General features: G+C 36.9%; 1 protein-coding gene across 2 annotated transcripts in view; it reads left to right on the plus strand.

Moving 5' to 3' along the window:
- Positions 1-14,261, plus strand: part of Agmo (alkylglycerol monooxygenase) — a 340,294-nt gene that overhangs the window by 106,976 nt on the left and 219,057 nt on the right. For both annotated transcript variants that reach the window (NM_178767.5, XM_011243875.3), the window contains exon 5: positions 9,018-9,113. In NM_178767.5, the coding sequence (NP_848882.2) occupies positions 9,018-9,113 (96 nt within the window). The remainder of the gene's footprint in view (positions 1-9,017; positions 9,114-14,261) is intronic.

Raw genomic sequence — 14,261 nt, forward strand, 5'->3', positions numbered from 1 at the left:
CTACAGCCTGAGCAACTTAAAACAACAACAAGGTGTATAGTCTCAGAGTTCTGGAGGCTTCCGAAGTGGTGTCACCACCAAGGTTCCAGGGAATATCTGCTCTAATATGCTGTACTAAACTCTTGTTGTTTGTGGGTTTGTTAGAAAAAAAATCACCAATTTTCAAGCTTTTACATCACATTATTTCTGCATCTCTGTTAAAATTTACCCTTTTAAACTAAGGGGAATGGCTATACTGAATAAGGAAACCATGGAAGCACATAGGAGTATAAACAAGGAGTGTAGGCATATTTGAAGTTGACCAAGGACATCCATGCAATTAATGAACGAAGTGCCTGAGATATTGGCAAGATAAAAAAAAGCTGTCAGAGCATCATATTTCTCAGCCTGAAGAAACATATTTTATATATAAACTAATTTTTAAGAAATATATTAAAGGAGTTTCAGGAAAAACCCACTTTGCCATATCTTATCAAACAATTCTAGATTAAGATGCCAATCCAGATATTTGACCCCAGTTTGCTCTATTCTCAACTTTCATTCTGTTTATGTCATCCCTGCCATTAAATCAGTGCATACAGTGGTGGCTGGAGTGCAAACGCCCAGCTGCCCGAGGGTGTGTCATGGAGGACAAGCTTTAGACTGTTTCCTCAGCTCCTTGACAGGGCATTGGTGAAAAAGCATGGAACTGAAACTCTAACTTCAAGGTAGAAGCATGCTTCCAGAAAAAAATACTCAAGGAATAGCATTGCAAGCTGTGTGGTCAAACATGAAAGGAAAGGATGGAGATAGTCCATCTCTTAACAAAGTTAGTCCCTCAGAAGGTGGAGGCACCGAAGTAGTTATGAGTGATGAGGATTATTTCACATTTAGAACTGGTGACAATTTTGGAAAGTATGTGGACTGAAATCCTTGTTGAAATGGTGTTCCAGGAAGCTGCCCAATCCAATGACATTCTGAACTAGTTCATCACCTAAATAAAAACCATGCTGCCTTTTTATAATAAACTGATGACACCTAAGTTAATGACATCCATTGTCTCTGAAGTTTAGTTCTGCTGTACTGCTTTAATCATTTCCAATAAAATAATGTAAATCAAAATTATTCATATGTATCAAGTTAACAAATGAGTGCAAATCCAAACAAAGTAAGTCTCATACTTATCTGTTTTCAAAATCAAACATCTTATACTACTCTTTCACAAACAAAAAAGTGTGATGAATTTGGAAATGAGTCACAGAACTATCTCATAAATTGCTATTTGTTTGGAGAGGGTTGATGTAGGAAGAGATACATTGGAGAAAGAAAGGTAAGGGTCTAAGGCAGCCTCCATTTGTGACTAGCACTTCTAGGTCCCTTCTTCAATATATTGAATATTCTGAAATATATTTAATATATTGAAAAAAAAGCCTAATTTCAAATTCTTTTCTTTTCCTTGAATCATCTGTGAGATACCTCATCAGCAGTTATATAAAGCCTATAATTTGAAAGTTACCAAGGCAACCCCATATTTTAGAACAAATAATAAATGGGTCATGTCTTTGAAAAGAAAATTGGTGTGTGAAATGAAGAGCAAAATTAAGCTCAGAGAGTATTTCTTTCATATTATCATGAAAATTGAAGTTGCAGCCCTGTCATATGAAGCAATTAAAGATAATTCCATTTTCTAGAATTTATAAGCATGCTATTTGTATTTCAAAGTCAATTTTAAGCCTCACATTATCTACACAAAAGAACTTCAATTTATAGAATACTATTAAACTGAGTGTCATTTTATTTACATTTCTATAAATTTTTATACCTCTTTAATCTTGCATTATACATGTTAATGCATTTCTAGTACATATACTAAACATCTTCTAACAATAGCATGGATATCTCATAATCCATAATTATATCAGAATGATCACTTCCTTACATTGTCTCTCTTTGTACCTCAGGATGGCCTAGAACTTGTATAGACGAGTTCAGCCTTGAACTCAGAGAGATCAGCCTGACTCTGCTTACTGCATTATAGGACTAAATGCCTGAGCTGCCTGGACTAGCCATCTTTTTCTAACTCCATAATAGATGATACATGGAGGAGCTACAGTTTTACATTTAATGCATAACTGTACATGTGCTAAAAAAGTGAAGGGAAATCCAGGCATAGCACATATACCTGCAGTCACAAAACTTGGGAGAATGAGGCCCAACTAGGCCTGTATAGTAGATACTAAGTTTACTAAGTTAGCCAGAGATACACAGCAAGACCCTGTTGCAAAACAAACAAATAAATGAATCAGAAGAAAAATAAAAAGACTTTGCAGAGAGAGAGAGAGAGAGAGAGAGAGAGAGAGAACCAGCATGAGTTCTGAAAGATAAAAATGTCTGGAGAGTTTTACAATAAAAATATGGTATGTACTGCATATGCTACATATATAAATCTGTATAGAGCTATAATCTAGAGTATAAAATGAAGGACTTTGAAAGTAGTGCATATTAGTACAAGTAGCTAGTTTAGTATATAAAAATGATCAGTCCATTGTCACGGGTCCAACTGAGTTATTGCTAGCAAAATTCTTGCTCTCTGCTTTAACTATGACATATTCTTACTGTCCCCTGATAGATAGTATTTATAAATGGGCTCCCTCACATTTCTTTCAGTACCATTCTTGAGGAAGAGCCTTTATGTCATAATATTTGCCACTGTAAGATTGCTCATTCAAGAATTCAAAATATTGGGCCCTGAAACAGAATTTAATCAGCTGTTTATCTCATTCAGGTACTAGAGGAATATAGAAAAAGAATAGTTTTAGAATGATGAAAATAGACTACCATGATCTCATATCAAATATACCATCAGTAGTGATACCATGTTGGTAGCTTCACATTTAGTAAAATATAACGAAAATACATTTTTACCTCAAAAGACTTCATCCCCCCAAACCTTTAACCCCAACCTAGTCATGAGCTGTTCTAGTTTTGTGTTGTTGCTATGATAAACACTACAATTAAAGACAACTTGTAGGAGGAAAGGGCTTTTTTTTCACACTAAATTATTGAACAAAAGAAATACTTACTGAACTATTTTAATGTACAGTATAAAGTAGGTAAATAAGAATAAAATATTTGTATACTTTCTGATAATAGTAAGCAATATTCAATATCTTTCAGAAATAGAAAAAATACACAAACATATACATACATATATGTATATGCAAGTGTATATGCACATGCATGTATATGTGTATAAGTATATGATATGCATGTATATGATTGTGTATGTGTATACGTATACACATGCACACACACACAAAAGAAATCTAAGCCTCTGGTCTACTTCAGTTGATACTTTGAACCAATCAGTGCTTAAGTCTTGGTGGTAGTGAGAATGAAAAACAACTCTTAATAAAAAATAAAAAATGCACAGGCACATAGACATGGAAACAGAAAGGCAGGCCTAGACTATAATCAACAGCATTGAGCTTCTTGTTACTTTCCTAAATACTTCTCAAAAACATAAGATATATTTTATGAGACAGCTAAGGGCCTTTAAGTCACCATTCATCTGGCTACCACGGTATTCTTTTTGCTGGGGTTACTGGTATGAAATATCTCACTGGCAGCATGTATATTTTTAAATATAAATATTAGTGCCTGTTATGAAGGATTTGGCTCTTTTCTGTTATCATGGACTTAAGTAATGTGGACATACTACTTGACTCATCAATTTCTAGTGTGTACTGAAGGAAAAGAAAAACAAGCTTTTTCTATAGGTAATACTATAAAAGTTTAGACTTCTAGATATAAAGATGTCAAAAGAAAGAAAGAGAGAGAGAGAGAGCGAGAAAGAAAGAAAGGAAGGAAGGAAGGAAGGAAGGAAGGAAGGAAGGAAGAAAGAAAGAAAGAAAGAAAGAAAGAAAGAAAGAAAGAAAGAAAGAAAGAAAGAAAGAAAGAAAGAAACCTTAGGTCCTGAAGCCTTTGTTTTCTTCTTTATTGTCTTTTAAATTAATTATACTAGGAGCTAACAAGACTCATCAAGGTTAACAGCACTGATGGCTCTTCTAGATGACTGGGATTCAATTACTGGCAACCTCATGCCAGCCTACAACCACCTGGAGTTCCAAAAGACCTATGGTCCCTTTCTGGCTTCCTGGGCACTGGCTAAGGCTACACTGGGCACTGTACATAGATTGTGCACAGATATACATGAAGGAAAACTACCAAAACATAAAAAATAATAGTAATAAATGATAAAGTATGTATACACTCAAAGTTTTGCCATCTGGCTTAGCAGTTTACTAGTAGTTAATTGTCCCCCAAACCCTGATTTTTCTCTCAGGTCTCCCCCTATGCACCTACCTTAGTTGCTTCTTTTCCACAATTGGCAAAACTGCTTGCATGCACCATTTTAGTCAACATTGAAATCCTTGGGGCATGAAAAAGTCATCTCTCTATCCACACTCTGTACACCCACCCCCAGGTGCTGGTAGTCCTGCAACAGGCTATGGTGTCTGTGATCCCCTACTCTGACCTAGGCTTCTAGACATAGAAAAATCCACTATGTGCGCAATAAGCCCTAAGATGAACGTGAAACCTCTTTGGTTTTTCTTCTTTGTCCTTGGGAAACCTTTCTAGAATTTTAATCCCTTCAAGCTCTGGTTACTAGTTAATACCTCATGCATGGTCATCTTTGGAAAGATGGCAGAGAAATTTGAAGTTTTTGTTGATTTCTCTTCCTACTCCTATTCACATCTTCAATTAAGTCATGTTAGAGTTAAATATATCATCTCTTTCTATTTTTAAAGATAATAGTCATCTCTTGTTTAATCCTTAATTTGACCACATTACTCTTCTCATTTTCTCTCTTGGACATATTTAAAAGTGGACATTTCATGTTACTTTCTGAAAAAACTTGAAAAAGTAACTAATTCTCCAGATGTGATTTTCATCTTAGAGACTTACTACTGAATAGAAGATCACCCTTTCTATCTCTTTCTGATCTCTGACTGGCTGGTTCAATCCAACTCAAAATCCTCTCCAAGCTGACTGATTCAATCTGGCTTCTCTTGGCTTCTGACTGAATTGCTCTGTTTGGCCTCAAAGGAACTCTGGCAATTTTTTCTAACCGTGAATCCTTCTTATTCTCTGGCTTCAACTGTCTCAGCTGACCTGCATTGAACTCCCAAATGAACTCAACTCTACTGCACTGACTCAAGTGATCTGATTGGAACTGAACTAAACTGGCTGACCTCCACTATACTGCCTGAACTCAATTGAACTGCACTCAGTCAACTGCTCTCCACCCCTGACTCACCATAGGCTGCTCTTAGGAGCCTTTTTTCTTTCTGTTCTCTAGAGATTTCGTGTATTCTATCTCTGTCAAATCTTTCTCTGATTTGTCACTTTGTCTGTGCCTCAATTAGATGTCACCTTCAAACATGGCTGCTTCCTTTTACAAATCAATCTTACTTCATTGTTTGGGATTAAAGGTGTGTACTAAGGTTGTGTGTATATTCCAAACAGATCTAGAAGATCTTTGTATGTGATCCCTTGCCAGAGTAGCCACAGTTGTTGGATTAAAATTTCTTTACAACTTCCTTAAAATGATTTTTAAATACTATCATCACTCATTTAGCATTCAACTTTTTTCTTTATCCATTGTACATTTTTTCTATACCAAGATGCAGACACATTAAAGACTGATAAATCCATTATTTCTTTAGGAAATGCATGTTCCTCCTAGATCATACTCCTCTGTCACATCTGCACTCTGCCTCCTGGTCTCTCTGAGATCTGTCCAAGCCTCCCACAGTCTAGGCTTTTACACTACTTTCAACAAGTACAGCAATGTCACAATACTTATTATCCCTGCATGCACCATTTGTTTATTGCTTCAAGATGCCACCACCCAACCACTGTTTTTCTACTGGCTCCCAGCAGGACAAACTACACTGACTTTTCTCTGCTGGACTGAGGCTGTGCCTTGAGTTATCCTCATCATTTCTTCATGTGTATAGTTCTATAGTGGTCCTATTGTACATTAATTATCTCATAGAATAGTCAACGTAATGTAAACAGTGTTATTTACAGTTAAGGAGCCCTGTGGTATTATCAGAATGGCATTCGTGTGAATGCTAGGTAGAAACTTAGTTATTTTGTAAATAAGCACAATTCCCCTTCTGTTCCAGGCACTAACAGAGTATGAAGAGGAAGGGATTTTTTTTTGCCAAGTCATTAATTACATTTAAGGATTTATAATAGAATGAGCAGTTAAATTGATAGCAAGTTTGAAGCTGGGAGATAAGTGAGCTGAAGGTTTAAGTCTATCACTCCACTGAGGAAAAGCATTTGTCCCTTTGGCTCACAAATGCAAAATTATATGCAAAACAGCAACAACAAAACAAGAGAGAGAAAAGAGGATGGACAGGAAGAAAGAGGAAATAAAGGATTCTCATTCCTAGACCACACTTACAGATTCACTTTCAATCAAGAGGATTTGGCCCTTTTTTCATAATATTAGTTTCCTTTGCAACAGTGTGTTAATAAAAAAGAATGATTATTCTGTTAATGCAAATTAGTACCCAAGCTTCCTTTTAAATCTTATTGAGAGAGAGGGAGGGAGGAAGGGAGAGAGAGAGAGAGAGAGAGAGAGAGAGAGAGAGAGAGAGAGAGAGAGAGAGAAGTTTTAGCTTAGCAAAGTAATGCATAGCTGGAATCCTAGCACTTTGAGGTAAAGTTAGTTACATTAATACTTCTAAGGTACAAGATGCAAAACACATGAAACTAAAGAAGAACGAAGACCAAAGTGTGGACACTTTGCTCCTTCTTAGAATTGGAAACAATCACCCATGGAAGGAGTTACAGAGACAAAGTTTGGAGCTGAGACAAAAGGATGGACCATCTAGAGACTGCCATATCCAGGGATCCATCCCATAATTAGCCTCCAAACGATGACACCATTGCATACACTAGCAAGATTTTATTTTATCGAAAGGACCCAGATGTAGCTGTCTCTTGTGAGACTAGGCCAGGGCCTAGCAAACACAGAAGTGGATGCTCACAGTCAGCTAATGGATGGATCACAGGGCCCCCGGTGGAGGAGCTAGAGAAAGTATCCAAGGAGCTAAAGAGATCTGCAACCCTATAGGTGGAACAACATTATGAACTAACCAGTACCCCAGAGCTCTTGACTCTAGCTGCATATGTATCAAAAGATAGCCTAGTAGGCCATCAATGGAAAGAGAGGCCCATTGGTCAGGCAAACTTTATATGCCCCAGTACAGGGGAACGCCAGGGCCAAAAAATGGGAATGGGTGGGTAGGAGAGTGGGGGGGGGGCTGTGGGGGACTTTTGGGATAGCATTGGAAATGTAATTGAGGAAAATACATTAAAAAAAAACAAAAACCTTCTAGTTGGGTCTGAGCTACATAGGAAGCTAACAAACAAACAACAAAAAAAAGTGTCCGAAACAGCAAGACTGCCACTTCTAGCATAGGACAGGGTGTATGCTATACACACAGGTGCTCAGATCATTGCCCAGAGAGGGGAAAAACTGAATTAAAATTTATGGTAAGAGTCATCTGGCACTTTTTAAAGGAGGTCTAATCCTGTGGAAAACTCATCAAAAACTGTAGTCTACAAACTGATGGGCTTTACTTCATGTGAACATGGAGGGATCTCAAAGGTCCTTCTCTGGAAGAAGCCCAGGTTGAGCATAGCAATAGGACCACCCTTTCTACAATAGCTGTCACTGTCATAAGACTATCTTCTCTACAATTATGGTAATTGTAATGTACACTGAATACTAATCTGTCAGACACTGTTTTTACAATAATGCTATTTATTGAACATTCAAAATAAGTCATTTCCTATTCTTTCTATTAAGGTTTTTACCATATACTACTTTATATCATACACTACTACAGAACATTTAGAACTAAATGGACATCTATATTTCTAACAATTTTGTTCTTTACAAATAGTTTGTGGTGAGACCATGATTGAATAACAAACCTAATTTCTTTTACAGCTTACTAATTTGATCCATTGCTTCTAAATCTATTATAAATTATAAAATGGATCCTGCTTGTCACTAAAATATAAAACTATTTACTTTAGTTGACTTAAATTCAGAACATAAATGAGAGTTTAATGCCTAACTTTCAGTGCACACCCATTATTAAATATCCTTCAAGTGATTATTTGCCTGATCAAAGACAAATACCTTATAATAATTCAGCAATTAAATTGTAGCTTTCAGAAAAAAAAGTTTTAAAAATATTTTTAGAAACATGGATTAAATAAGATCAGAAATGTAAAGCAGAAGTGAGATTCTTTGGATACTGACTGATTTGGTTGTTTTTTATTTTCTTTCAAAGAAACAGTTTTGACCACATGAAAGTGCTCACAGGAACAAGCTGTTAGGAGACCACAGCAAATCACACTTATTAGTTAATTCTAAGCAGTTCTGTGGTTTAAGAAAAAGTTGGTTTTCTAAAGCAAGGATATTTCAATCCTCAGAATATCTCGACCCCTGTGACTATTTTCACTTTTCTCACATTGCACTTCCCACCTCAATAACTTGGATAAAAATTTAAGAGATATTTTACCTTTAATCAGTCATACACAAATGAAAATGGAAAGTCTTCACTTCTTTCAATATGTCATGTACTTGCTTTTGTTATGATTGCATTTTATTATTGAGAAAACCAGGCAATAATTGAGCATTTGGGAGTGGTCAAGGCACAAAGGCATGTACTTTACAATTTGCTTCAATAAAGTACTTGTGCATTGTAAGCAACCACTTTACTTCCAGGAAACCTATCTAGAAAGGAAAAAAAACCCACAGCATGTGATATTTTAATTAAAAATGTTAAATGCCAAATAGAAGACTAGTATTTGCAAACCTATCACTATGGAAAAATTAATATAACAAAATATATCATATGGAAAATTATGTTTGCGGGAAAAGGACCATTAATATAGAGAACCTATGATTATAATGTGATGTAGATTGTTTCTTTCTTTTAAAGGTTTTCTACTGTCCACTGGCCCTTTTCATACCACCTTCAGTGTTTGCTGTTCATATTCAATTCAATCTCCTCTACCAATTTTGGATCCACACAGAGGTAAGTATGAGTGAGTGTATATATGTGTGTGTGCTAAAAATTTTATACCAAAACAGCCTCAAGCAATGACCTAGAAATGTACTTGCAGCTGATTTATTGTGTAAGAAAACTCTTAGTTGCCTTTTTTTAAGGAGAAACATCTGTTCATTTTTATTCCTTTTATTCTTAATATATATTGCAAAGTTTATAAGATGCAATGAAGTCAGTTGGTCCCAATTAAATAAAACAATTTTTGAACTATTAAGTACCAAAACATTTTAATACTATATTTGCTACAATATCTCCCTGTATTACAGTTCATTAAACATTACTAAACCAGAGATGTTGAAATTCAATTCAATTTAAAGATAGAAGAGAGTGTGTGTGTGTGAAGATTATTAGAAAAGACGTCTAACATTTTTCAGAAATTAAGAAAAAAATGTTGGTACTTATCTAACTTTAAGTAGAATGTTTGTGTTTTGTTTCAATTTCTTCAGTATATTGTTATGGTCTTATTTTGTTATCTCTGGAAAACTGAATATAGAACTTCTCAGGCCTTCTAGATATTTTCAGATGTTCAGCTTGGGTATTTACATTAACCAATCACTTGGCTTATGAACTATTTATCTTCATTTTATTGTTCAATATAGAAATATCATAGACATGCTCAAAAATTGCTACATACATAGATGAAATCTTATAAGTATTTGTATTTATTGGCAGCTTTATGAAATTCTCAGAGTGAGCACTTGGATAGGTGGTGCAATGCTGTGCAATGTTATCAGTAGGCACAAGGTGCACCAGATGCCGAATCTTGGCCCAGAGAAACATCATATTATCTGCAGTATTTCATACTGACACCATTCTTGGGATAGAGACAAGGCTACCTTGACTTAGGACATATATGTATTATTTGGCGATCTGTCATGAAACACTATTTGTTTTATGATACTTGACATACATCAAACAGCTCATATTATAACCATCTGAAAGAGTTGAGGCCAGTTCTAGCTCTAGAGGTCAAAGACCAAATTTGTTTAAATCAGGAAAGGGAAGTGTTCTGCTGATTTACGTGGAGGGGTTAAAGGAGAACAGCATTTTTACAGGGTCTCTGCCCAAGGTCATGTCTTGTGTCAGGTCAGGCATTAGTTAGGACAACATTCATGCCTAAGGAACTTCTGCCCTTTCCTGTCTCACCAAGAAATCCTTAAACAAAGGCTCATGTGCCATCTCAGAAGAAAAGTGCAGACAAAAAACAGTGGGGAATTATTTCATTTCGAGATCAGTTCCGCCATCTGCTTGCCTTTCCAGTTGAGTAGCAGTGTGCCAGAATCTGTTACACCTGTTGTACTTAATATTTCTACAGGAACTTTAACAAATATAGTAACCTTGCATGAATTGCATGAGAGGCAAGCCCCCATTTTATAAACTTATTGTTTGAATTTTCAAGTTATATTATAAGCTATAAATTTATTTTTGAAATTTTCTGTATCTGTGAAATTACAGACAGCATACTTTCATTTGTTTACAAGGGAATTATTCTGGAGGAAACTCAAAAGGCTGGTGGTGGTGATGGTTTTTAGAGACAGAGAAATTAAATAGACATCTGGTAGGGGAAGATCTAATTTTCTTTCTAGTATTTAAATATTTATGTATTTAATTTTATGTGTATGTGTGTGCATGTGTGTAGGTATGTAGTCCTCTACAAAATAATGAGTACTCTTAGTCACTGGACAATCTCTCTATCTCCCACAAAGATTTAGTTTAAAAGAATATATTTCCTTTTTAAAATTTTTTATTATTTATTTTATTTATTTACACTTCAAAGGTTATCCCCCTTCCCGGTTTCCCTTCAAACACCCCCTATCCCATCCCCTTTTCAACCCTGCTTCTATGAGGGTACTCCTCCCACCTTCACCCCTGTCTCACTGCCCTATCATTCCCCTACACTTGTGCATTGAGCCTTCACAGGTCAAGGGCCTTCCCTCCTACTGATGCCAGATAAGGTCATCCTCTGCTATATATGTAGTTGGAGCCAAGTGTCTCTCCATATGTATTCCATGTGGTTTAGTCTCTGGGAGCTCTGAGGGGTCTGGATAGTTGATATTGTTCTTCCTATGGGGTTGCAACCCCCTTAACCTCCTTCAGTCCTTCCTCTAACTCCTCCACTGGGGTTCCTGTGCTCAGTCTGCTGGTTGGTTGCAAGCATCCTCATCTGTATTGGTAAGGCTCTGGCAGAGCCTCTAAGGAGACAGATATATCAGGCTCATGTCACCAAACACTTCTTGGCATCAGCAATAGTGTCAGGGTTTAGTGGCTGTATATGGGATGGATCCCCAGGTGGGGCAGTCTCTGGATGGCCTTTCCTTCAGTCTCTGCTCCACTCTTTGTCCCTGTATTTCCTTTAGACAGCAGCAGTTCTGGGTTAGAGGACCTAATACCAATACTCTTCAAACTATTCCACAAAATATAAACAGAAGGAACACTACCTAACTCATTATGTGAAGCCACAGTTAAGCTGATATAAAAACCACACAAAGACCCAACAACGAAAGAGAACTTCAGATCAATTTACCTTATTAATATTGATGCAAAATTACTCAATAAATTCCTCACAAACTAAATCCAATAACCCATTAAAATGATCATTCACCATGACCAAGAAGCAAGGGAGGAAAGGGTTATTCAGCTTACACTTCCCTGTTGCTGTTCATCACCAAAGGAAGTCAGAACTGGAACTCAAGCAGGACAGGAAGCAGGAGCTGATACAGAAGCCATGGAGGGATGTTCCTTACTGGCTTGCTTCCCCTGGCTTGCACAGCTTGCTTTCTTATACCAGGGATGGCACTACCCACTGTGGACCCACCCACCCTTGATGACTAATTGAGAAAATGCCCCACAGCTGGATCTCAAGGAGGCACTTCCTTAAATGAAGCTCCTTTCTCTGTGATAACTCCAACTTATGACAAGTTGACACATAAAACCAGCCAGTACAATCACCAACACCCTCATTGTAAAAGGAGAGAACTTACTTAAGCAAGTTGTCTTCAGACCTCCACATGAGCTCTGGGACACACACACACACACACGCAATTACAAAAATATCTAATTAAGTGTTTTTAAATGTTACCACACACAGTAAAGGTAAAACCTTAATAGTTCTATCAAACTGCACAGTATGACTAAAATTCTGTTAGCCCTCAAAGCTTCTTGCACACTCTAATGGCCCGCATCATGGAAGTGACTCTATTAAAAGACGTTGTATGAGCTGCAGGCATGACTGTATTGCCCACATGGCTTGGTGCATTCATAAACAGAAGTTTTTTCTCTACCATCCCTAAAGTTTGGATCTTACAGAAAAGAAAGTTAAAGAGACACTGACTTTTTTTTTTTAAAAGAAACATTTAGCTTTTTTCAAGTCCTTAATCTGAAGATGTGAGAAAAGAATAAAGAACACAAAACATTTGATAGAACATATATAAGCCAAGGATTAAGTCATAGACAAACTTAATATTTTTACTGTGAATTCTTTTACCAAAGAAACAGAAGTATCTTAGTCCTATCTTTTTTTTTTTGAAAGCTACAAAACTTTGGCTTGCTTTGACACTCTTCTCTCTCTCTCTTTCTCTCTCTCTCCCTCTCTCTTTCTCTGTATGTTTTGTGTGTGTGTGTGTGTGTGTGTGTGTGTGTGTGTATGATTCTTGAGGTGGAAGTGACTAGGTCTTTCTACATAACCTTGCCTGTCCTGTAATTCACCATATAGACCAGTGTGGATTGGAACTCACAGAGATCCTCCTGCCACTGCTCCCAGAGTGCTAGGATTAAGGGTACTTACACAACACTGGGTTGTTGCTGAGTTTTTAATATCTAATGATTTGTTTACTTTTCATGGATCTCAGTTGTTGGCAACACAAACTTGATGTGCTCTTTTTCTGCAAATGCAGAACAAGCACGTTTTTATATAGACATCATTCATCGCTATAAATTTCCATTCCTTAGGCATTAGTGGTATTGGTTTTTAGCTTATCCAGCATGAGATAGTGTTAATAACCTGCATTAATCTAGATTATCTCATAATCTGTTACCATGCTTGAAAAGTGGAAAGCTACATAGGATTAATTTAATGCTTTGATGTTGAAGTTTGGAATCATGATTCAAAGACTTTTGTAATATTAAACTGAAACCTTTGTAGAATGTTAATTCTGCTTGGTGTTTTTGGCTTGGGTTTTTGGTACTATGTCAGTTGTGTGTTTTTTAGTCTTTGCCTATCACAAACCCTGAAACATGCTCTGCCTAGTTTCCTTTAGATGTTTTGGAGGTTTAACCTTTATATTTCAGTTTATATTATTAAACATGTACTATTTAGGCATATGGCGTGTGATTTGGCTCAAGATCCATTGCTTTCTGCAGTGAATCCTGTACCTTATAAACAGTTTTATCTATTGGATAGTGTACTGGCTAGTTTTGTGTCAACTTGACACAGATGGAGTTATCACAGAGAAAGGAGCTTCAGTTGAGGAAATGCCTCCATGAGATCCAACTGTAAGGCATTTTCTCAATTAGTAATCAAGGGGGAAAGGCCCCTTGTGGGTGGGACCATCTCTGGCCTGGTAGTGTTGGGTTCTATAAGAGAGCAGGCTGAGCAAGCCAGTAAGGAACATCCCTCCATGGCTTCTGCATCAGCTCCTGCTTCCTGACCTGCTTGAGTTCCAGTCCTGACTCCCTTGGTGATGAGCAGCAGTATGTAAGTGTAAGCCAAATAAACCCTTTCCTCCCAAACTTACTTCTTGGTCATGATGTTTGTGCAGGAATAGAAACCCTGACTAAGATAAATTGGTACCAGCATAGTGGGGTATTCCTGTGACAACCTGTCCATGTTTTGGGGAGGACTATGGAAGGACTTTGGAACTCTGGGGCAGAAGATCTATTCGTTGTTAAGAGCTCTGTCAGATGTTGTGTAGGAACTTGGAAGATAATGTTGAAAACAGTGCAGAAGATGGAGGCCTGGCTTGTGAAATTTCAGGGGGAAAATTAAAGACTCTCTACAGGGCCATTGTTACTTTGGTTGTGAAGATTCTGTGGTTCTCGTTAGCTGCGGCTGAAGAATCAGCTGTGATTAACAAGATACCAGAACTACTAAAGCAAAAACTTTGCATTACTGGGACTATT

The sequence above is a fragment of the Mus musculus genome, chromosome 12 (genome assembly GCF_000001635.26).
Source record: "Mus musculus strain C57BL/6J chromosome 12, GRCm38.p6 C57BL/6J".
In the NCBI taxonomy this organism is placed as follows: Eukaryota; Metazoa; Chordata; class Mammalia; order Rodentia; family Muridae; genus Mus; species Mus musculus.